This window comes from Thalassophryne amazonica, chromosome 4, assembly GCF_902500255.1.
Source record: "Thalassophryne amazonica chromosome 4, fThaAma1.1, whole genome shotgun sequence".
In the NCBI taxonomy this organism is placed as follows: domain Eukaryota; kingdom Metazoa; phylum Chordata; class Actinopteri; order Batrachoidiformes; family Batrachoididae; genus Thalassophryne; species Thalassophryne amazonica.
The window spans coordinates 21,393,742-21,420,199 of record NC_047106.1 but is presented as its reverse complement, the minus strand read 5'-3'; the positions used below and the strand labels follow the sequence as shown (position 1 = coordinate 21,420,199).

At 39.5% G+C, this 26,458-nt stretch overlaps 1 protein-coding gene across 1 annotated transcript in view; it reads left to right on the top strand.

Annotated features, from left to right (window-relative positions):
• map3k10 (mitogen-activated protein kinase kinase kinase 10) overlaps positions 1–26,458 on the top strand; it is a 109,499-nt gene that overhangs the window by 57,026 nt on the left and 26,015 nt on the right. Inside the window, exons 2-4 of the mRNA XM_034169214.1 lie at positions 22,036–22,219; positions 22,912–23,060; positions 24,354–24,529. Coding sequence (XP_034025105.1) covers positions 22,036–22,219; positions 22,912–23,060; positions 24,354–24,529 — 509 coding nt within the window. The remainder of the gene's footprint in view (positions 1–22,035; positions 22,220–22,911; positions 23,061–24,353; positions 24,530–26,458) is intronic.

The following is a 26,458-nucleotide window of genomic DNA, read 5'->3' as shown; positions in this document are numbered from 1 at the left end:
TGGAATTGGAAGCTAGTGTTGGCCGAGGTTTGCGCTGTAGTTTCTGGTGTGTTATGATGTCTAGCAAGGCGGAGACGGCTGCCCCGGAAGACAGTAGGGTAGCGTGCATCAGTGGAGGGAGGGTGCTGATGAAGGGTGGGGCAGAGGGAGTGAAGGACGAGCATAAGTAGACTTTTAGATGGTGGTGGAGTTGGAGTGCAGCTCAGATCTACACTGAGACTGGCTGCCCAGTTGGTGGAGTTGCAGTATTTGCCGCCCTTGTGTGCAGCTGTGACAGACGGCTGGGGACCCGCACTGAGTTAGTGGTGTTAGGCCTAAACAGAACCAGCTGCTCCCTGCTGCATCATGGACAGAAGACGCTGGAAGATGTTGTTACTGGTGGAGAGTTGCAGGCAGGCAGCATGGGCTTGGTCGGGTTTGTTGGCTCTACAGTAAATCGCTGACATAGTAGCACAGCAACAGCTGTTCCAGCCTGCAGACTGCACCTGTTCCTGCAGACAGAGGAGGCGGAAAGAGGATAATGAGGAGAATGAGAGGAAGAAAGAAAACTGTCGGCACACACTGTGCAAACTGTCAAAAAAAAAAAAAATCTGAATTTTTAAACTTGCAGTATCAAATGAATTTGCAAACAGCATAATATGCTGTTTATGGTGTACAATGATAAAACTACAAATTACCATTATTCACATAAATGATAACATAGAACATGTTGCAAGAACATTTATTCCTTCAATATTATACATTTTCTTTCCAAGTTTATTGAGTTTGTGTGGAATGACCCCAGTGTGAAATAAAAATATGACTGTGTGTTGTGATGTCACAATGTTACGTTCACCTGACTTCAGACTGTCAGCAGTTCTGTAGATAATCAATCACTTTCTGACCCGGTTTGGTTGAAGCTTGCAGCAGTTTTTTCACGGTGCCGTTGCTATCAGGATACGAATCTTCAGTAAACATTTCAGAATAATATATGAAAATTGTGGGCTCCAGGCTGCTCACAAACAAACAGGGGAAAACATAACCTCCTCCATCTTTGTTGGCGGAGATAATAAAATGTTGCGTCCGGCTTACGTTGAGTGGCAGATTGAGATAACACAAGGTAATGCTACAAAAATCAGACATTTTTGGACCCTGACAGAGTTAATTCTCTGCTAATTTTTGAGAGGATCCCCAGGTGAAGCCTGAAAATCTCTTTACACATTTCCAAGTTAGTCAATATGTCTTTGATATCATGTAGTCATGTACCACAAGAAGACCTGCAATCAGTACGGAAACTGTATGCTAAGTTTAGTCTGGAGAAGGGCAGTTATCAAAAAGTGAGTGATTGCGCAAGAAGGGGACTGGTGAGGGACGCCACAAAACACCCATGACAACTCTGAAGGAGTTATAAACTTCTGTTGCTGTGATTGGAGGCAACTGCTGCACCAAGAGTCCAACTACACAGTGTAGTGACGCAGAGGATTTTGTTAAAAGGAAGATATGAAACTTTTAGATACAGTTTGCCAGAAGGCACATGGGAGACTCAAGCCTGCATTTGATTTTCTTGTATGAAAATCCTTCTCTGTACCATGAAGACAAAATGTGGACAGTTTGTTTCACTCACACCCACAGAAGCCTACACCTTTAAAGATGTCTGGGATTCTTGGTGGCTTCCCTCACAAAACTACTCCTTGCAGAAATCAGTTTGAGAGCTGTGTAGTCCAGAAAGATTGATGGCTTTTTAATTAAAATTTACTGAACCAAGGTCCAGTGATATGATGCTAACATAAGTCATAATGAAAACTATTGCACATACATTTGTATGTATGGTCCAGCATGAGAATGCCTGAATTCATAAAAAAATAAAAATAAAATCATAACTCCAGAAGTTAGGCCAGTAACAACACGATCTTTTGATCATATCATCTTCAGATATGTAAGAACACATGGTGAAAGTAAGCACTGTTATCATCTGGTCCACATGCCCAAATGAGAAAACTGAAACTCTGACAAGATTTTTAAATTCTACAGAAAATGTTAGCCCTAGGCACTGACTTTCAGAGGTGTGAATTCTATAAAATTAGAGATATTCATATACAGTAGTGTTCAGAATAATAGTAGTGCTATGTGACTAAAAGATTAATCCAGGTTCTGAGTATATTTCTTATTGTTAAATGGGGAAACAAGGTACCAGTAGATTCAGTAGATTCTCACAAATCCAACAAGACCAGCATTCATGATATGCACACTCTTAAGGCTATGAAATTGGGCTATTAGTAAAAAAAATGTAGAAAAGGGGGTGTTCACAATAATGTTAGTGTGGCATTAGTCAGTGAGTTCGTCAATTTTGTGGAACAAACAGGTGTGAATCAGGTGTCCCCTATGTAAGGATGAAGCCAGCACCTGTTGAACATGTTTTTCTCTTTGAAAGCCTGAGGAAAATGGGACATTCAATGACATTGTTCAGAAGAACAGCGTAGTTTGATTAAAAAGTGATTGGAGAGGGGAAAAACTTATACGCAGGTGCAAAAATTATAGGCTGTTCATCTACAATGATCTCCAATGTTTTAAAATGGACCAAAAACCTAGAGACGCGTGGGAAGAAAATGAAACAACCATCAAATGGATAGAAGAATAACCAGAATGGCAAAGGCTCACCCATTGATCAGCTCCAGGATGATCAAAGACAGTCTGGAGTTACCTGTAAGTGCTGTGACAGTTAGAAGACGCCTGTGTGAAGCTAATTTATTTGCAAGAATCCCCCTCAAAAGTCCCTCTGTTAAATAAAAGACATGTGCAGAAGAGGTTACAATTTGCCAAAGAACACATCAACTGGCCTAAAGAGAAATGGAGGAATATTTTGTGGACTGATGAGAGTAAAATTGTTCTTTTTGGGTCCAAGGGTTTATGAGACAGATAGTTTGTGAGACGACCAAGAAACTCTGAATTCAAGCCACAGTTCACAGTGAAGACAGTGAAGCATGGTGGTGCAAGCATCATGATATGGGCTTGTTTCTCCTACTATGGTGTTGGGCCTATATATCGCATACCAGGTATCATGGATCAGTTTGGATATGTCAAAATACTTGAAGAGGTCATATGTTGCCTTATGCTGAAGAGGACATGCCTTTGAAATGGGTGTTTCAACAAGACAATGACCCCAAGCACACTAGTAAATGAGCAAAATCTTGGTTCCAAACCAACAAAATTAATGCCTCGCAGATGTGAAGAAATCATGAAAAACTGTGGTTATACAACTAAATACTAGTTTAGTGATTCACAGGATTGCTAAAAAAGCAGTTTGAACATAATAGTTTTGAGTTTGTAGCATCAACAGCAGATGCTACTATTATTGTGAACACCCCCTTTTCTACTTTTTTTTTTTTATTAATAGCCCAATTTCATAGCCATAAGAGTGTGCATATCATGAATGCTTGGTCTTGTGGATTGTGAGAATCTACTGAATCTACTGGTACCTTGTTTACCATGTAACAATAAGAAATATACTCAAAACCTGGATTAATCTTTTTAGTCACATAGCACTACTATTATTCTGAACACTACTGTGTGTGTGTGTGTATATATATATATATATATATATATATATATATATATATACACTAGCATAGTTCCACCTTACTGAATTTTCATGCTTTAAAGTGCACCGAGAGCCTCGTTTGGTAAAATTTAAATAATTAACTAAAATTTCCAGGGGCTGTGGCTTCAAATTTCAGGTACAGATCTAATATTTTGGGTTTTTACATATGTGTCCTTTAGAAGAATCTGAGAGGGTGACCTGGGAAGTTCCTCCAAAATTGGGTGATTTCAGATGTACTGACCCTCATCCTTATAATTATTTTGTCCATTTACCTATGGGCTCTGAAAATGAAGGGTGTGTGTGTATTAATAAAAAGGGTTGTAATTCTTAAATGATGGATTATTTTTTCGTTAAACCTCTTGGTTTGAAGCTGAAAGTCGACACTACATTAGTTTGATGCACAGAGACAAAGTAAATAAAAAAACCTATCCTGTCCAAATACTTCTGGACCAGAGCGTATCATTTGCCTCTGTATGTATTGAATTAGAGGTTGTGAGTATAGTTTTGAAATGGTTTGGTTAACCTTGACCCTGTCTTTGTGGAAAATCAGGATCAGACTTCTTGAACAGGATCAGGACTTCCAAACAGATGGTTTGTGGTGTGTTTCTGAAATGTTGTCACTGTTCATGTGTTGTGTCCTCGCTGTCCTGAGTAACTGGTGTGGTGTCATGTTTAAGCCTCGCTGCTTGCAGCTGATGGTTAAACAATGACTCAGCCGGGGTCAGAGTCCAAAGACTGATGAAAGGGTTTCAGGTATTAAAGTTAAATCCTGGGTGGGTTAAACTTTACCCGCTGGACACTACCCAGTCAGTGATGTCAATAGCTGATCAATAATGCAAGCTATGATCCGGGTGACAAAGGTGTCAAATTTATGATAAAATGTGATCCAGAAGGGACAGAAATATGTTGGAAAAATGGAAGAAACAAAAAACATGACTTCAAGGGCAAACTGATTGTGTCGGAGTGTGAGACACTGGTACACAAATTACACTGTGGAAGCAGACAAGAAAGAAGGAGGGAGTGAGAAAAGACCGAAATTGATAGACTTTAATAGACTAATCTAATATATATATATATATATATATATATATATATATATATATATATATATATATATATATATATATATAAATATGGAGCAGCTCTCATTTCTAGAAATCTGGCCAATTTGCTTAAATCCTCCAACAGTGACTATCCAGGGTTGGGACCAGGAACCAGAGTGGTAGTCTTACACACCTCTCTGCAGCGTCTCTCCCCCTGCCATCCCCTCATTAACCCCATCCCTCGTAGAGACGGTGCCTGCTCCCAGACCACCAATAACCAGCAAAAATCTATTTAAGCATAAAAATTCAAAAAGAAAAAAATAATATAGCACCTTCAACTGCACCACAGACTAAAACAGTTAAATGTGGTCTATTAAACATTAGGTCTCTCTCTTCTAAGTCCCTGTTAGTAATGATATAATAATTGATCAACATATTGATTTATTCTGCCTTACAGAAACCTGGTTACAGCAGGATGAATATGTTAGTTTAAATGAGTCAACACCCCCGAGTCACACTAACTGCCAGAACGCTCGTAGCACGGGCCGAGGCGGAGGATTAGCAGCAATCTTCCATTCCAGCTTATTAATTAATCAAAAACCCAGACAGAGCTTTAATTCATTTGAAAGCTTGACTCTTAGTCTTGTCCATCCAAATTGGAAGTCCCAAAAACCAGTTTTATTTATTATTATCTATCGTCCACCTGGTCGTTACTGTGAGTTTCTCTGTGAATTTTCAGACCTTTTGTCTGACTTAGTGCTTAGCTCAGATAAGATAATTATAGTGGGCGCTTTTAACATCCACACAGATGCTGAGAATGACAGCCTCAACACTGCATTTAATCTATTATTAGACTCAATTGGCTTTGCTCAAAATGTAAATGAGTCCACCCACCACTTTAATCATATCTTAGATCTTGTTCTGACTTACGGTATGGGAATTGAAGACTTACCAGTATTCCCTGAAAACTCCCTTCTGTCTGATCATTTCTTAATAACATTTACATTTACTCTGATGGACTACCCAGCAGTGGGGAATAAGTTTCATTACACTACAAGTCTTTCAGAAAGCGCTGTAACTAGGTTTAAGGATATGATTCCTTCTTTATGTTCTCTAATGCCATATACCAACACAGTGCAGAGTAGCTACCTAAACTCTGTAAGTGAGATAGAGTATCTCGTCAATAGTTTTACATCCTCATTGAAGACAACTTTGGATGCTGTAGCTCCTCTGAAAAAGAGAGCTTTAAATCAGAAGTGCCTGACTCCATGGTATAACTCACAAACTCGCAGCTTAAAGCAGATAACCTGTAAGTTGGAGAGGAAATGGCGTCTCACTAATTTAGAAGATCTTCACTTAGCCTGGAAAAAGAGTCTGTTGCTCTATAAAAAAGCCCTCGGTAAAGCTAGGACATCTTACTACTCATCACTAATTGAAGAAAATAAGAACAACCCCAGGTTTCTTTTCAGCACTGTAGCCAGGCTGACAAGAGTCAGAGCTCTATTGAGCCGAGTATTCCTTTAACTTTAACTAGTAATGACTTCATGACTTTCTTTGCTAGGAAGGAAGCCCTACCATTATTTAATGCTTCGATCTTAAATATGATCAATCTATCTTTATTAGTTGGCTATGTACCACAGGCTTTTAAGGTGGCAGTAATTAAACCATTACTTAAAAAGCCATCACTTGACCCAGCTATCTTAGCTAATTATAGACCAATCTCCAACCTTCCTTTTTCTCTCAAAAATTCTTGAAAGGGTAGTTGTAAAACAGCTAACTGATCATCTGCAGAGGAATGGTCTATTTGAAGAGTTTTCAGTCAGGTTTTAGAATTCATCATAGTACAGAAACAGCATTAGTGAAGGTTACAAATGATCTTCTTATGGCCTCAGACAGTGGACTCATCTCTGTGCTTGTTCTGTTAGACCTCAGTGCTGCTGTTGATACTGTTGACCATAAAATTTTATTACAGAGATTAGAGCATGCCATAGGTATTAAAGGCACTGCGCTGCGGTGGTTTGAATCATATTTATCTAATAGATTACAATTTGTTCATGTAAATGGGGAATCTTCTTCACAGACTAAGGTTAATTATGGAGTTCCACAAGGTTCTGTGCTAGGACCAATTTATTCACTTTATACATGCTTCCCTTAAGCAGTATTATTAGACGGCATTGCTTAAATTTTCATTGTTACGCAGATGATACCCAGCTTTATCTATCCATGAAGCCAGAGGGACACACACCAATTAGCTAAACTGCAGGATTGTCTTACAGACATAAAGACATGAATGACCTCTAATTTCCTGCTTTTAAACTCAGATAAAACTGAAGTTATTGTACTTGACCCCACAAATCTTAGAAACATGGTGTCTAACCAGATCCTTACTCTGGATGGCATTACCCTGACCTCTAGTAATACTGTGAGAAATCCTGGAGTCATTTTTGATCAGGATATGTCATTCAATGCGCATATTAAACAAATATGTAGGACTGCTTTTTTGCATTTGCGCAATATCTCTAAAATTAGAAAGGTCTTGTCTCAGAGTGATGCTGAAAAACTAATTCATGCATTTATTTCCTCTAGGCTGGACTATTGTAATTCATTATTATCAGGTTGTCCTAAAAGTTCCCTGAAAAGCCTTCAGTTAATTCAAAATGCTGCAGCTAGAGTACTAACGGGGACTAGAAGGAGAGAGCATATCTCACCCATATTGGCCTCTCTTCATTGGCTTCCTGTTAATTCTAGAATAGAATTTAAAATTCTTCTTGTTACTTATAAGGTTTTGAATAATCAGGTCCCATCTTATCTTAGGGACCTCATAGTACCATATCACCCCAATAGAGCGCTTCGCTCTCAGACTGCAGGCTTACTTGTAGTTCCTAGGGTTTGTAAGAGTAGAATGGGAGGCAGAGCCTTCAGCTTTCAGGCTCCTCTCCTGTGGAACCAGCTCCCAATTCAGATCAGGGAGACAGACACCCTCTCTACTTTTAAGATTAGGCTTAAAACTTTCCTTTTTGCTAAAGCTTATAGTTAGGGCTGGATCAGGTGACCCTGAACCATCCCTTAGTTATTGCTGCTATAGACTTAGACTGCTGGGGGGTTCCCATGATGCACTGAGTGTTTCTTTCTCTTTTTGCTCTGTATGCACCACTCTGCATTTAATCATTAGTGATCGATCTCTGCTCCCCTCCACAGCATGTCTTTTTCCTGCTTCTCTCCCTCAGCCCCAACCAGTCCCAGCAGAAGACTGCCCCTCCCTGAGCCTGGTTCTGCTGGAGGTTTCTTCCTGTTAAAAGGGAGTTTTTCCTTCCCACTGTCGCCAAGTGCTTGCTCACAGGGGGTCGTTTTGACCGTTGGAGTTTTTACGTAATTATTGTATGGCCTTGCCTTACAATATAAAGCGCCTTGGGGCAACTGTTTGTTGTGATTTGGCGCTATATAAATAAAATTGATTGATTGATTGATTGAATATACTAGATGAACAGGTTGAAGCACTTAATGGGTGTATTAAAACCAAATTCCAATGTAAAGCAAGGTATGATGTTATTGCTTCAACCATCTCAAAGGAAGGGCCCCGCTCCATCAGCCCTCCCTTTGAAAAAGACTAGAAGCTGCAAAAACTGCAGTATTTAAATCAGATGACATTCCTGTCACACCAACTAACAGGCAGGATAACTCTGATGATTCTGACAATGACAATTTGGATTCAGTGGACAATTGTGGAGCATGGACAATAATGAGTATGAAAGACAAACCCACCATCACTTTGGTGGTAAACGGTTCTCCGTTTGAGTTCTTGTGTGATACGGGCGCATGTAGAACAGTGATGAACACACTGCCCCCTAAAGCAAAAGAGTCACAAAAGGTGTGGCCACAAACCCGACAGACACCAAAGTGACAGAAATGTTTCACTTGTGACTCACTTTTAACCAGTGTTGTATAAAGTATCGGAAAATCACACTTAAGTAAAAGTACAGATACCCATTAAAAAAATGACTGGTAGAGAAGTTCAAGTCACTGATTGAAATGCTACTCAAGTAAAAGTTTATTACAGACCCGTTGCAGGTCTGTAATCAATGTAGAGAAATGATCATTTTCCTGACAAACAACCCCACAAGTGCGCAACTGCAAAAAAAGCCTACCGGATATGCCTCATGACAAATCGGCCTGACATCATTGCAGACACTAGTTGTCCCTGGATGAAAACGCAACTTTTTTCGTGTCTGTTTTTTTTTTTTTTTTTTGTAATGAGTAACGGCATGGTGCATAGAAAATGTATTGGAGTAGAAGTATGCAATTAAGGTCAAATGTAGTGAAGTAAAAGTGAAAGTAAACTGAATTAAAAAAAAACTCAAGTAAAGTACAAAGTCTCCCAAAACGTACTTAAGTACAGTAGTGAAGTATTTTTACTTCGTTACTATACGTACAACACTGCTTTTAACAGGTGAATCTTGTCAGAAGATCAGAATCTTCTGTGGCAAACAGTTGCTTCTTTGACTCCCCGTTTATTCGTGCAGTGTTCTTGACTGTTGTAAAGAGTACACGTCTGCGTATTATGTAGGAGATGCATAAAGTAGTTACTTTTCGCAAAACAAAAGGCACTTCCGGTCTCAACAGCGACATTAGCGTGAGACGCTCAGGTGGCCAATGAGAGTAGATATGTGTGATATGTGCGGGAATAACGTTAAGATCATTGACAAATAAAAGCATTGTAGAATTTAGCAAAAAGGTATGAAAGTTGTTGAACTCATTTTCTGGAAACACAGCTGTGAGTTCTTCTGTTAAACATGGAAAATACATAGTAACGTGGTGAATCCTCCACTTCAGGATTTCCGATGTTAACATTTTCCTGTGATGCCCGATGTATTTTTGGCCAATTGTATCGATGGTTAGGTGACGCATCGTGTTATGAAACTGGTCAACTGTCAGTCAATCAATCAATCAATCAATCAATTTTTTTATATAGCGCCAAATCACAACAAACAGTTGCCCCAAGGCGCTTTATATTGTAAGGCAAGGCCATACAATAATTATGTAAAACCCCAACGACCCCCTGTGAGCAAGCACTTGGCTACAGTGGGAAGGAAAAACTCCCTTTTAACAGGAAGAAACCTCCAGCAGAACCAGGCTCAGGGAGGGGCAGTCTTCTGCTGGGACTGGTTGGGGCTGAGGGAGAGAACCAGGAAAAAGACATGCTGTGGAGGGGAGCAGAGATCGATCACTAATGATTAAATGCAGAGTGGTGCATACAGAGCAAAAAGAGAAAGAAACAGTGCATCATGGGAACCCCCCAGCAGTCTACGTCTATAGCAGCATAACTAAGGGATGGTTCAGGGTCACCTGATCCAGCCGTAACTATAAGCTTTAGCAAAAAAGAAGGTTTTAAGCCTAATCTTAAAAGTAGAGAGGGTGTCTGTCTCCCTGATCTGAATTGGGAGCTGGTTCCACAGGAGAGGAGCCTGAAAGCTGAAGGCTCTGCCTCCCATTCTACTCTTACAAACCCTAGGAACTACAAGTAAGCCTGCAGTCTGAGAGCGAAGCGCTCTATTGGGGTGATATGGTACTACGAGGTCCCTAAGATAAGATGGGACCTGATTATTCAAAACCTTATAAGTAAGAAGAAGAATTTTAAATTCTATTCTAGAATTAACAGGAAGCCAATGAAGAGGCCAATATGGGTGAGATATGCTCTCTCCTTCTAGTCCCCGTCAGTACTCTAGCTGCAGCATTTTGAATTAACTGAAGGCTTTTTAGGGAACTTTTAGGACAACCTGATAATAATGAATTACAATAGTCCAGCCTAGAGGAAATAAATGCATGAATTAGTTTTTCAGCATCACTCTGAGACAAGACCTTTCTGATTTTAGAGATATTGCGTAAATGCAAAAAAGCAGTCCTACATATTTGTTTAATATGCGCTTTGAATGACATATCCTGATCAAAAATGACTCCAAGATTTCTCACAGTATTACTAGAGGTCAGGGTAATGCCATCCAGAGTAAGGATCTGGTTAGACACCATGTTTCTAAGATTTGTGGGGCCAAGTACAATAACTTCAGTTTTATCTGAGTTTAAAAGCAGGAAATTAGAGGTCATCCATGTCTTTATGTCTGTAAGACAATCCTGCAGTTTAGCTAATTGGTGTGTGTCCTCTGGCTTCATGGATAGATAAAGCCGGGTATCATTTGCGTAACAATGAAAATTTAAGCAATACCGTCTAATAATACTGCCTAAGGGAAGCATGTATAAAGTGAATAAAATTGGTCCTAGCACAGAACCTTGTGGAACTCCATAATTAACTTTAGTCTGTGAAGAAGGTTCCCCATTTACATGAACAAATTGTAATCTATTAGACAAATATGATTCAAACCACCGCAGCGCAGTGCCTTTAATACCTATGGCATGCTCTAATCTCTGTAATAAAATTTTATGGTCAACAGTATCAAAAGCAGCACTGAGGTCTAACAGAACAAGCACAGAGATGAGTCCACTGTCCGAGGCCATAAGAAGATCATTTGTAACCTTCACTAATGGTGTTTCTGTACTATGATGAATTCTAAAACCTGACTGAAACTCTTCAAATAGACCATTCCTCTGCAGATGATCAGTTAGCTGTTTTACAACTACCCTTTCAAGAATTTTTGTCTCAACCATAAAAGTGACTTGTTTTGTCTGACAGGCTAAAATCCAAATATATTTCATTAACTGGACCACCACACTCATAGAGCACAAACCTCCGACCATACTAGTTTCCAATTCAACAAAATTTACCTTGGAAAACCATTTTCACTGTGGAAGTCTTGTTCGAAGTGTCTTTTCATAAGATAAATTAGATGTGATGAAATGTCAGGAGTATGTATTTAGTTCATGCACTTGAATCAAGTTTTTTTTTTTTTTTTTGTGGTGTTGTCAGTGTTTTTCTTTTTTTTTTCAACTTTTTTGGTTTCTGAATTCTTTATCAGACAGTTTTCTCAGAACATTGGTTATCTCTGCTATGGACAATGTGTCATTGCTTTTTGGCACTTGGTTTCTGACTGTTAACTGGAAGATAAACAAACAGGCATAAAATTGGAACCTCCATCCAATTTTGGTGGTGTAGTTAAATCCATAACAGAAAAATGAGAGTGATTGAGGCACTTTTCATTGAGATATAATGCAAAATGTACGCTGAATGGGCTTTTCAGTATTAAATTCAAATGTCCACAAAATTCACAATCCAGATCAGATCCAGATGTCAGGTGATAGTGTCAGTCTGCACCTCACTTTCAAATATTAGAGTGTTTTGGGCACGTTTGATTAAGATATAATGTAAAATATACATTAAATTGGGTTTTCAATGTTAAATTTAAATGGCCACATAATCTGTAATCTGAACAGAATTTTCATAATTTTTTACTGAAATTGGATCAACTTTAACATTTGACCCTTGTACAAACTGAAATTGACCTTTGTCACCATTGACCCCCTAACTCCACAACATTCCGTCATAGACAGTCCAAACTATACCTTTTTGGAATTGTTATGATCAGACAAGTAATGTGATATAGTTTTCAACATGATTGGAGCATTTTTAAAGTTTGACCTCTGTGTAATTCTTCATTGATCTCTACCTGGCTGCAGCGACCACCCTGGGATAGCTGTTATACATTTTTGTGTGGGCCATGATACACTGAGGCTGGAACCTCACCTCAGTGTCATTTCATCGCTTTAGGTGGTACCAAAAACTTGTTTGTCCCATGGACTATATGGAGTATGTTTATGTCCGACTTGGTTTTTCTAAATGTGTTTTTAGGTTTCTGGTTTCTTACAAAAATACACGTTGCGGACCGATTGTCATGGTAACCAGTCTGGATATGGGAAAATATCCGACCAGTAATCAGCCAATCAGAGCACGTGTAGCTTCACAGCCATATAAAAAAATGGTTTCACACTCCAGAAAGTTTCATAATGATGGGATGTTACGCATATGGATGCAAAAATCAAATCAACCTGAGAATAGATATAAAATATACAGATTTCCTGCAGAAAGGAGAAAGAATTTAAATAAAATCAAGCAAATTGGTTAGAAAGTAACGTCAAGCTAATTTTTTTCTGTCATACAAGTTTATATTCAAGCTTATATACAGTGTGCAAGCCCTACCCTTCAAAGTCTTATATATTACAATTATGGCTGCAAAAATAACATGGTAATTTAGATGGATTAATTTGAGAACCTATAACATAAAACATTTTTTTACCTCGACCTCATCAATGACAGGCCAGGAATGTGTTTTTCTGCCGCACACATAATTTAAATACCTGTTAATTACTTTTCTTATAGAAGTAACTTGCTTTAATAACTGTCACTGTCAACACTAACAGGGGCTTCCTTTGTACAACAGAAATATCTAAAGCGCATGTGTGTGTGTTAAGTGATTTAGTTTTGTGCTAAAACCTCGTTAGGCCTTAAAGATTAATTAAACACAGCCATGGAGCTCTTAAATATGTAAACTGTAAAAATATTTGATTAAGGTTGTTTTTCATCCAGGTTTTAACATGCAGAGGAGCAGTTATAGGAACAGGTGATGTATAGATGCGCATGATTGTTATTCACATGCTTAAATAATAAATTAAAGCAAGAGCAATCTGAGATTTCTGACATCCACCAAGGGTTGATGAGGACTCAAAATAAAACAGATGTGATTCACATCGTGACTCGGACTTTACCTGGATCCAGATTCCACAACACAATGAAATAATTTGCATATTGATCCAGAATGGTCCAACTGATCAAGATGTTGCAATCTGATATTTAATTCACTGTTGGTCACAGAATCCAATGAAAGACTCCTTTCATTGGATTCAGGTGTGTTGGAGTAGGGAGACAACTAAGAGTATCAGGAAGGTGGCTCTTGAGGACCGAACTTGGCTACCCCTGCCCTAATGTCTATCTGTGGTGCAAATTTGATGAGAATCCATGAAGTACTTTTGACGTAATCCTTCTAACAGACAAACAAACAGACAAATAAACACTGGTGATTTTATTACATCCTTGGCGGACGTGACTAGCAAATACTGTTTTTTAAAGGTAAGCTATTTCATACCTGTTTTCTATATCTAAACTGTTAAATCTTGGAATTATACAGTACATCTTGTAAATCCACCCATCACTTTATTTAGATATAAAAGTGGATTAAAAGTAAAGCTCCTGCACAAGTATTTAAAAGTACAAATTAATTTTAACTGGTTTAATTGATCTAAATGTTTTAAACTTTGTGAATGATAAATACTGTTGTGATATATATATATATATTTTTTTTTTTTTTGGGAGTGGGTCTTTGATAAGCCTCTTTGGCTTCTACCACTCCCTTGCACAGTATGCTCATATTGTATCTTTTTGTTTGTTTCATGTGCATATATATTATTTTTGTAAATTGTAACATTTTATTATGAATTTCTGTTGTGCTAATAAATAAATAAAAAAAACTATTGCGTGATAAAGGCATGCCATGTGTAAACACACAGAGTAAATTTTGCTGAGTAAATATACTCTGCCAGGATAACATTTGGTCCCAGTCTCAACAGAGTAAAATACACTCTATTATAGAGTGAAATCAGCTCTACCCTCTTGTCAAATCAAGTGTTTCTACTCCAATAAGAGTTGATTTTACACTGTGATAGAGTATATTTAACTCTATTTGGAATAGGACTAAATGTTGTCCCAGCAGAGTAAATTTTACTCTGCAAAATTTCCTGTGCAGTAAATGCTGCGTGCAAAGGATGGAGCTTGGAAACTGTGTTCCATCAGATCGCTGGTTGTCACCACTCCCTGTATGTAGGCATTCTGTGATATTACATGAGGAAAACATTCATCCTCATTATGTGCTTTTTTTAATTTGGAGAAGTAGAAGATGGTAGCATTTATTGTTTTTGAGTTATTGTTTATAATCTGGAAGGTTTCTATTCATTCACTCAATGCATTTTAAAGGGCATAAATGCTAATTAGCAACACATGGTGTAAAAGCTATTCTACGAATTAACCTGCCAAATGTTTATGTTTTGCACATTTATTGTTTTGTTGTATTCAAGCCATAAGTTTCGAATGTCGCAGCTGAAATCCTACCGAAGGAAGAAAATGTTGCAGTTCCTTGACTGGCCTCTTGAAGTTGGGTTCAAAAGCGAACACTTTTCCCATTCAAGTCCATGTTAAAATGTCCAACTTCAGAGAAGAAATAAAATGTTTTACAGCCTGGTACAAAAAACGGTTTTGTTCTCCATAAGTAGTTTCTTCCCCTATGACAACTGTACGGCGGGGTGTGTGAATTTTTTTCTAACTTCGCAGTCTAAGACGCTTTAAGCCATAAAGTTATCTATAATTGGGGACATAGTGTCTTTGAGTGACAATGTCTCACTGTGACTGTAACTCAGATTCCGCTCGATGTGGCCGCTAGCTATGGTGGAGGCCATTAGCTGCCGCGGAGGCTGCTAGCTGTTGTGTTGTTGCTGCGTTTGCCGTTCAGAGCATTTTATTACAAAAACCTGGAATAATATGACTTGTTGTTCAGTGAAAAATCCTAACGGCTCATCTAAGACATCACTGCTGTATATTCGTGCTGAGTGAAACTGGTGGGATTTAATGTTGCATGCTAAAGGCGTTAGCACTTTTGGCAGCTATCGGTAGCCTGATCCGTTAGATCTCTTTAAAGCATGTTTACTGAGAAAATAAGGGGCACCTATCTTTTAATGTCCACACCAAACAAAATTGCTAGGAGAACCACAGCACAGTCCCCAAGAATATGCGTTAATAAATACCCGTTAGCCTATTAGCTTAGCTGGTTTGGACTCCAGGAGAGGGCCGTGTTCAGGCTTCTTTTGTCACACACTGAGCCACCCATGCTCCGCCCCTTTATGCATTAATAAGGTCATTGTGACGTCATGCAGACTTTTGTGTTTGCGTTAAGATTTGTGGAACCAACAAAAGAAACAATAGTTCCTACTTGGGAATTTTATAAAAATAAAAATAAAAGTCCTAATGCAATGCAAAATATGCAAAATAAAATACATAAACCAAAATGATGGCAGTGAAAGATAAAACAAACATGCTCAGATGAACAGTTTGTATCCTTCCTCCTCACACTCTGTCTCACTGCTGTTTTTCTTTTTCTTTCTGTTTTTTTTTTTTCCGTGTCCACCCTCCACCAGAGGAGCCGCTGCGTGCCGGTTGACTCTTACTGGCAGTACTTTAGGCTGTAACACGGAAAGGTAGCAGCTGATCAGGAGGACACGCCCATCTGAACATGCAAACATCTGACTCACTCAGTGTTTGCACCGAAGAGACATCTGTCTGTCACAGAAGCAGTCAAAGGTCAGAACAGACGGAAACGGAAAGTAATATTTTTGGAGTAATTAGGGATATTGGGTAACAACAGTGAACAATGGATGTTAATACAACCCCTGGCAAAAATTATGGAATCACTGGCCTCGGAGGATGTTCATTCAGTTGTTTAATTTTGTAGAAAAAAAAGCAGATCACAGACATGACACAAAACTAAAGTCATTTCAAATGGCAACTTTCTGGCTTTAAGAAACACTAAAGAAAAGAAATCAGGAAAAAAAATTGTGGCAGTCAGTAACGGTTACTTTTTTAGACCAAGCAGAGGGAAACAAATATGGAATCACTCAATTCTGAGGAAAAAATTATGGAATCATGAAAAACAAAAGAACGCTCCAACACATCACTAGTATTTTGTTGCACCACCTCTGGCTTTTATAACAGCTTGCAGTCTCTGAGGCATGGACTTAATGAGTGACAAACAGTACTCTTCATCAATCTTGCTCCAACTTTCTCTGATTGCTGTTGCCAGATCAGCTTTGCAGGTTGGAGCCTTGTCATGGACCATTTTCTTCAACTTCCACCAAAGATTTTCAATTGGATTAAGATCCGGACTATTTGCAGGCCATGACATTGACCCTATGTGTCTTTTTGCAAGGAATGTTTTCACAGTTTTTGCTCTATGGCAAGATGTATTATCATCTTGAAAAATGATTTCATCATCCCCAAACATCCTTTCAATTGATGGGATAAGAAAAGTGTCCAAAACATCAACATAAACTTGTGCATTTATTGATGATGTAATGACAGCCATCTTCCCAGTGCCTTTACTTGACATGCAGCCCCATATCATCAATGACTGTGGAAATTTACATGTTCTCTTCAGGCAGTCATCTTTATAAATCTCATTGGAATGGCACCAAACAAAAGTTCCAGCATCATTACCTTGCCCAATGCAGATTCGAGATTCATCGCTGAATATGACTTTCATCCAGTCATCCACAGTCCACGATTGCTTTTCCTTAGCCCATTGTAACCTTGTTTTTTTCTGTTTATGTTGTGAAAGTGTAGTGACACGGACCCACAACAGGGGGCGTAAATGAACGGACAATGAAAGAGTCGAATATGAACACTTTACTGTTGTGAATGAGCACAAACACAACACAGAGGAATGTGAAATTTTGCAGACAGTCAATCACAAGGGTGACGTGTGGGCAGGCTCGAGGATAGAAGACGTCTGTCCTGAGATGAACCGGAACCACACGATTTCCTCCGCCACCGAACCCGGAGAATACTGGAGCCGCCAAGTCCCGAGTCCCCAGGTGGCCACCGTCTTCGAAGGTCGGATCTGGTACTGCTGGCAGGGAGCAGAGACAATAAGATATGGGTGTGTGCACACCCAGTAACAACAACGGTGGGAATTCCACCTCCACCTCTAACACACACTCGTGCAGCTCCTGTCTAACCACTTATCTGGTAGAGGTGTGAAGCGAAGCCGTCGCTGATCACACCAAACGCCAGTCTCTCAGATAAGGAACACCACAGGAAAGCGGCTGCAAAAAGAGTTCAGACTGACACACAGTTTACTTTAAGGCTGAGAATATTACCTGAACGGTTCGACGATATCTCGGCAATGAGGTGGAGATGACGTCCGGGTTTTATGGAGTGAGATGATGAAGCATGGATGGGTGACAGCTGTCAAGAGATAATGAGTGACAGCTGTCACCCCCGGCTGTGTCCATGGCAGCAGCGTCCTCTCGTGCCTGAAGCCCGCACTTCAGGCAGGGCGCCCTCTGGTGGTGGGCCAGCAGTACCTCCTCTTCTGGCGGCCCACACAACAGTTTAGGTGTTAATGATGGCTTTCGTTTAGCTTTTCTGTATGTAAATCCCATTTCCTTTAGGCGGTTTCTTACAGTTCGGTCACAGACGTTGACTCCAGTTTCCTCCCATTCGTTCCTCATTTGTTTTGTTGTGCATTTTCGATTTTTGCGACATATTGCTTTGTTTTCTGTCTTGACGCTTTGATGTCTTCGTTGGTCTACCAGTATGTTTGCCTTTAACAACCTTCCCATGTTGTTTGCATTTGGTCCAGAGTTTAGACACAGCTGACTGTGAACAACCAACATCTTTTGCAACATTGCGTGATGATTTACCCTCTTTTAAGAGTTTGATAATCCTCTCCTTTGTTTCAATTGACATCTCTCGTGTTGGAGCCATGATTCATGTCAGTCCACTTGGTGCAACAGCTCTCCAAGGTGTGATCACTCCTTTTTAGATGCAGACTAACGAGCAGATCTGATTTGATGCAGGTGTTAGTTTTGGGGATGAAAATTTACAGGGTGATTCCATAATTTTTTTCCTCAGAATTGAGTGAGTCCATATTTTTTTCCCTCTGCTTGGTCTAAAAAAGTAACTGTTACTGACTGCCACAATTTTTGTTTCCTGATTTCTTATAGTGTTTCTTAAAGCCAGAAAGTTGCCATTTGAAATGACTTTAGTTTTGTGTCATGTCTGTGATCTGCTTTTTTTTCTACAAAATTAAACAACTGAATGAACATCCTCCGAGTGATTCCATAATTTTTGCCAGGGTTTGTATTACCATTAATCAGTCCCTGGTAACCAGACAGACAAGCTGTGAACAAAGGAAATATCTCAGCCTTGCCAGTTGTAAAACAGGACATCAACTAAATGCACCAAATAATAAATACAATTTTTCACAAAACATTCTCATTTTAATTTCCTGGACTTTCAGTTAAAAATCATTATAGAAACTTTGCATAATTTGTTCGCACCCTTCAAAAATGTCACCTACCTATTTTATAAACACTGTCCAATCTAGAACCCATGAATCTCCACAAGCAACACTTATCGTTATTCTTCATTATTATTGTTATTATTATTATTAACCTCCTGCATTTCTGACCAGGAATGAATATCGTTAAGTGTAACTCCTGAGCAGGTCTTTGACTAAGGAATTAAGAATGACATCAAAATCTCAGCATCTTTTAGCTCGAAATTCCATTCCTGCAGAATTGGTCTCCTCTTTAAACCACATGGTGGAATTCAGCGAAACTTCACATGCTGCAAAAAATCAGAATATCTAATCTACATTTAATATAACACAAATTAAGTGAAATTTCAGTAAGACAAGAAGCTGTTTTCAGACAAGTCAAGAAAAAAGTGTTTTTTTTCGGGGGGGGGGGGGACTGACCACAAGAATTTTAAAGCAGCTGTTTGTAAAACTTGTAGCAATTCCGAATTACTTGTAAAATTCATCTCAGAAAGAGTTTTCTCAGCTAATTCTTCAAGAAATATTGACCGTTTTCATCATTGTGAAATTGTATTGTTTTTGTTTTCCCTGTGAGAAACACCTTGTTTTCATGTTTTATTTATTTATTATTTTATTATCTTTTTTTGAATGTATAATTTTTCTAACACTAAATGTCAAAATGAGAAGCGTGTGTTGATGTCTGCAGATGCGTGAGCGCTGGTTGGTTCCCTGAAACTGGTCTGGTAGCGGGCGTGCACGCAGACAGACAAGAGAGGCACACCTTTACCACTTGAAAAGATTAGTGTGTGTGTGTGTGTGTGTGTGTGTGTGTGTGTGTGTAAACAAAGCGTGCAGCCTCGCTCTGCCTGCCTTTGCATACACCTGTAGATAAGTGAGAAAGTGAGAGAACGAGCCCGTCCTGCATCCCTGGGAACTGTGCATGCTCCACGTATTTCCATAATCAGCCCTCACACAAAAACCAAGGAGGAAGTGCTGGCTCATGGGGAGAGAGGTCAAAGGTCAACAATGACAAAGCTATACCTTAAAGTGATGTGGCACTGCGTGCAAATCCCAGGCACTCACGCACAGTGCTATAACCTCAGTAGCTGCTCTGACCACGCCTGTACTGCAAACACACTCAGCACTGTGTACATTTAGGGTTTTGTCCACTGTCTACATGTTATGATGCAGTTTTACCATGTGAAACTGCTTCAGAGTTTTTGTTTTTAGCTTTCAGGTGTGCCATGGTTACTTTTAACAAGTATGCACTTTGATATTACATTACATTCATTTCTCGAAACAAAAGTACAAGTAAACCTCATTAACTCACGTTTCCGTGTTCCGTAAATTGCATTTTGGCTTAAACCCACCTTGACACTTGCACAAATTTGATTCCCGCACTGGCACGCAGAGTGCCAGTGAGTAAACTCACCGCAAACAGTTGTAAACTGTGTGTGAACTGTGCACATCTGCATGTCAGTGCGCAAAGAGAATTTTGAATTGTTCAAAACTTCTGGCACACATTAATTTCATGAACTAATTGAGAACATTGTCCAACCTATTAAAAAAAGCACTCCGTGTCAGTTTGTTTCATTGCGTGCAGCGCATCTGAGCGATTATGACAAGATGTTACATCTATAATAAACATAATTTTACAGATACATCATCTAAGTCATAAGAAGGAATGAAAATGCAACTGTTTTACCAATCCATTACAATATATATTATAAATAATTACCTTTGGGTCGCGATTCCAAATGTGTTCTCCACTGCACAACGTGCACAAGACAACCTGTAGCTGTAGATAATTTCTCTGTGAACCTGTAAGTGATAAGAGAATGGTTTCATCAGCCAAGTTCTGAGAGCAAATGTGTCATCGGCTATGAAATGATTATTTTATATCGCGTGGCATCAAGAGGGATAAAGCCGGATGCATTAGTATGATGAAATGCGCGGCAGTGTGGAGCCAAAATTCTTGCAAGCCTCAAGGTAGCTTTACTCGTGGATGATATGTGGACACTAAAAAATTAGAGTACTGTGTAAAAGTCCATTTTGATTTGACCGTATTTGGGAGGGATCATCAGTGCGCATGATTCTGGACGATGATTTCTTCTTCCTCTTCAGGCTGCGTCAGCGATGAGAACAGATGATTCTGGACGATTCCAGGTTTTTGAATGTGACCTTCCTCTTGAGATACACGTGCTCACCACGCATGCACCAAGTCCATGTTATAGGTTGATAATACGCATATTATCATATCATTCAAGTTGGGCCCATTTTACCTGAGTTATGGACCTTGATTAACAAATCTAGACTCCGTCAGTTTCATGAGTGGGTGCCTGCATTCTGAAATCAACTCCTTTTTTGTGAAACCTGGTACAAGTCCTTGTTACAGGTTGGTAATATGCATATTGTAATATTGTACTAGATTGATATATTTTGGCAGAGTTTCATGTTTTAGTGTCTGCATTCTGAAATCAACTGTCACATACCTTGAAATGTTTTCAGAATGTAGCAAGCACTCGTACCAAAGCAGCATTTGGCAGTGGGGGATATTGTGCTCTCAGCGCACTCTTGCTCTGAAATCTTGTTGCAATACAAAAGGAAGATTTTAGGGTTCGATTTGATTATGAAGGAAGGCGTGTTCTGTATTTATTAGATTAGATATAATTCATTAACCCCTTGGGAATTATCCCTTAGGGAAATTGAGGTTCCACCAGCATGGGTGGCACGGTGGCTTAGTGGTTAGCACTAGTGCCTCACAGCAAGCAGGTTGTGGGATCAATTCCCGTCCTTTCTGTGTGGAGTTCGCATGCTCTCTCCGTGTCTGTGTGGGTTTCCTCTGGGCACTTCGGTTTCTTCCCACAGTCAAAAACATGCTTATTTTGGGTCTGCTCCTTTGTTGGTCACCGGGTGCCGGACTGTGGCAGCTCACTGCTCCTAGTGGTTGGATTGTTTCTGACTGTAATCAGGATGGTTAAATGCCGAGGACAAGTTTTGTTGTATGTTTGTATATATGTGCAATGACAATGAAGTTTCTATTCTATTCTATTCTATTCCATTGCATATCAGCACACAGGGTAAGAAGCACACAGAGTATAAAAAGTTAAAGTAAAAAAAAATATATATATACATTCACACACACATATATATATATGCAGGAAACATTCTGATGAAGTGGTCTTCTCCTTTTAGTTGTTATCTTTTATTTTCTCTTGGTCGATCTTTTGTCAGTCAACATTTATGTATGTGAAAACAGTATTTGTATCCGTGTCTTGCTGTCTGATGCGTATTTTCAATGCATGTGCATGTCATCTTCTCTCTTCCTCAGTTCTCATTTTGGAGCCAGTGGAGCGCGAGGACAGCCTTAGCGGGAAAACGCTGAAGATCACAGATTTCGGCCTGGCCAGGGAGTGGCACCAGACCACCAAGATGAGTGCGGCGGGTACCTATGCCTGGATGGCACCAGAGGTCATCAAGCTGTCACTGTTCTCAAAGAGCAGCGATGTCTGGAGGTACAGCTCTCCTCGAGGCGGCTGTGACACTGGCAAAATTTTGTTCACATGCACGGTTTTAAACAGGCTCAATCTAAGAACACAGTCAACAGGAAACTAAATAACTAAATGTACTTTGTTTTAGTTTTAAATGTTTTTCTGTCTGGATGTGTTGTAGCTGAAGAACAGCATATACGAGTAAAACTATATATACAGTAAATGTATGTTGGTATATATATATATATATATATATATATATATAGTTGTATATGCTGTTCCTCAACTGTAGCACATATGATAACAAAGAGATTTTACGCTAAACCAAAGCACATATGTACACTGTACATTGTGTGTATACACGTGTACATTATGCACTTTATAATTATGGTATAATAGTCCATTTTTGCTTTCACCAACTGACATAAGAGAGCAGTCAAAGATTGTTTATCCCCATCAGGTCTTTGTCAGACAAAAGACAAAACATAAAAGGGAAGTTCATTAGCTTTAAGAATGCAATAAAAGGAAAACTTTTCAGGTCAGTCTACTCTTGCCTGACCCTGTCACGCCACACAATTTCATTAAAATCTGTAAAGCACTTTTTGAGATATCCCATGTTGATTTGTATAATAGAAGGGGCAAAAAGTGATGTCTGGATTTTCAGTATAATTTCATGTTTGTAGTTTTTATTGTTGTCCTTTTTTGTCTCGACACAGTTTCGGGGTCCTGCTGTGGGAGCTGCTGACCGGCGAGGTTCCTTACCGGGAGATAGATGCTCTAGCCGTAGCTTACGGTGTTGCCATGAACAAACTCACGCTTCCCGTCCCTTCCACCTGTCCAGAACCTTTTGCTCAGTTATTAGCAGGTATGCAGGCGACAACACGTACACAGTGAGAACGTACGCTGATCTTTATGGAAAAAACTGTAACAAGAAAAATGCTCACGGGATTCCGTACCATCAACAAAAATATCTAAAGCAGAAACTTGGTAGAGGAGGTCATAATCCAGAGTTTGAATGGGGTCTAGATGCAAATTCTGCTTACCTCCAAACTGTTTTTATGATAAAACCAGGATGGATCAGCTTCAGGCTGGATTTTAAAAAGACGTAGCTTTTTTTCACGCTGTCAGCCCAGGAGCAGTCTTCAGTCACCTCCCTCCATTTCTTTCCTTCTCTTCTCCTTAAGCTGTTTGTGTTATGGTGAAAACACCAAAGGCAGAAGTAAGAACTCGTATGCAGGAAAAGAGACCGGAGTAGCAAAAAATATAACAATTTATTAGTAAGTAAATAAAGAACTGAATTGAATGCACAGATGAACCGAGCACTGGAGGTGGGAGAGACGAGCCAGGGTACTAGAGGGTTCACTAGGCTGATTGAGTCAAAAATCTGAAAGCACAGGAGAACAGGGTCAGAAGGCAAAAACCATGGAACACCAGAAGCTAAAAAAAACAGAGCTGAGACCAGAATACCCCAAAGGCAACTGAGTTTCCGGCGTCTGAGTGAGTGAAGAGTAGAGGTATAAATACAGGTGTGGTTGATTGCAGTCAGGTGAGTCCAATCAGCTCCATGAGTCAGCCAGAAAAGAACCAGGAAGGGCGGGGGAGTGAAGCAGCAGCACAACAGTTTGCTCCTCGTCCCACTGTCACTCCTCTTCATCACATCCACCCGTTAATCTTTCTCTTCTCTTTATTCCCGTCAGCATCTCACTCTGATCTTCTCTTTAGTTATTCCTTACATATGCTTTGTGTTTTCCCCGGTGATGCAGCGGCATCACGCCGTCGGTGTTTTTCCTGACCTTAGATCAGATCTGTCATAGATGTTTACACCTGCGTTTTTTAATCGAAGACACTCAGGATCAACCTGAAGCTCGGCAGATTACGTGAGCTTGTTGTCATATGTTCTTCCATCTCACTCCTGTTGCCTTCTCTGCTACCCAGAAAGAAAGAAAAAAAACAATCCACACCATCCTTTTACACTTCATAAAACGGCACTCTGAGTGTGCACGTGCTTCCACTAGCTGCTATATTTAGCACTGTGATTAAATTTGCTTTTGTAACGTACCTCATCCCTGTTCGTATGTACAATACTCTTATAGTCATGTTTTGTTATGATGCGTAATATGGCGGACGGATGACGCCATCTTCTCCTTGTTTGGTTCAGAGTGCTGGAGCTCAAACCCTCGCAGCAGGCCGTTGTTCACCAGCATCCTCAGGCGACTGTTGGCCATCGAGCAGTCGGCCATGTTCCAGATGCCGCTTGAGTCCTTCCATTTATTACAGGAAGACTGGAAACTGGAGATCCAGCAGATGTTTGATGAACTCAGGGCCAAAGAAAAGGTGAGCAATCAGGAGTTTTGAACATGATGTAACGACGTGCTTACGGACAGCTGTTTGCCAGTTTCACATTGCTGGAATAGTTCTATTTAAGTGATGTTTATATGAACCACTTCAACCGAAAGCCAGACACTGAGCGGTTGGAGTGTCTTGGATCAAGATTAAGATTCAGGCTTTCAAGGATTTCCTGGACTCTGCCATCAGAAGTGATTGCCGAGCTCCACTCTAGTTTTTTTGTTGTTGTTTGTTTTTACTATATTGATGGCAATATTTGTGAAATAAAGTATCTTGAAGCCTCTGTTGGGACTTTAATGGATCATGTCTTGTCTCGACCAGGTTACAAAAAAAGCATAAAAGTAGTTTGTCCTTGAATATTTGAGGCGGGTTCTGAAAGTCTGGGTGACTTTCCTGGCAGAGACATAAGGAAAACAGAGGGCTTAAGTATTGCAGGTGGCGATGGAGGAAAATGAGTGACGGGGGCAAACAGATGGAAAACCACACCCAGACCAAACCCCAAGCACAAGAATAGAGCATACAGTGAACATGAACACAAACCAAAAACAAGCAATACAGAAACTCAACATGAACACAGTCCCACGTGACAACCACAGGATGTCTGTAATATTTGTGTTTAATTTGCACATAAGAAAACAATGTTTAAATGGTATATATATGGGAGTGGCTACTCAATAAGTACACTAGGCCTGACCAGTGGTGGGCACAGATAACCAAAAAATAAACTTCGATAACAGATAATCAGATAACTGAAGTTATCTTTGATAAAGATAAAACGATAAACCACCCAAAAATGTATCGGAAGTTACAGATAACCGATAACCGATAAATTCCAGTATTGTCTCTGGTACACTTGCAACTACTAACAAGCTGATTTTGAGTTTTAACACCACGATCACTTCTGGTAGTATCAAAAGCAACAACAGACCCAAACAATGAGCCAGCACTTCTGTCTTTGAACATCTTGCCCCCTGCTGGAATCTCCTGTTTACTACATGGCTTCTAGCACAGAAGCAAGCTGAGAGGAGCCACGAAGCTCAACTCTCTACTCAATCACAATGCTGCCATCAGGCGGAGGTCTTGGAAAATAAAGCAATGCTGAGTTATGGTTTGGTGTATAAATAAAATGAATACTGATAGAATAACTCCATTAATGTAAATTCTGTCATTTGTACAAAGTTAAAATATAACATATATATTTTAATGTTGAATAATGCACTAATTCTGAAGTTTTGTAACAAACACAGCCAGATTGCAAAGGATTCTGGGTAAAATGTGCCTCCGCTGAACACCGATTGGTTGAGTCATTCATTATGTAAACCAATACGTTAATGTGACGTGTGTCGTGTGTTGGTGTTTACAGATAAATGTGCTTTCGTAAAATATAAAATTTTATTTGTAAAAACAGGCATTTTCAAAAAAAAAAAAAAAGCCAAGTTGTAATTAGATAACCGTCTGATATAACCTGTCAAAAATATATAGAACACTGCCATGATCTACTGGTGCCAGACGTTCAGTACTTAAACTGGGTTTACACTGTGCGAGTTTTGGCCCTTTTTCAGCTGATTTTTCATTCGTGCGAGAATTTTTTGGATCGCACCGAGTTTCAGGTTAATCACGCGTCCTGCATCGTTTAGTATACATGAAGTAACAAGCTGCATTTAACATCTCACGACCACCTCTCGCACTGTGCCTTTGCAAACACTGCAGACCTGTCTTGTAATGTTTTTTTTTAAACATTGATGTCTCCCACTGAGAGTTTTTGTAAATTGTTTGAAAAAAAAGCTTCTGTTTACGTTTTACTTCTGGAAACACGAGTCCGACGTGTGGCTTTTGAACATACAATGTGTGTGAGAACATAAATCATGCGCTCTGAACTTTTACACCGTGTGGTTCTGTGGTACAGTTTAAGCTGGA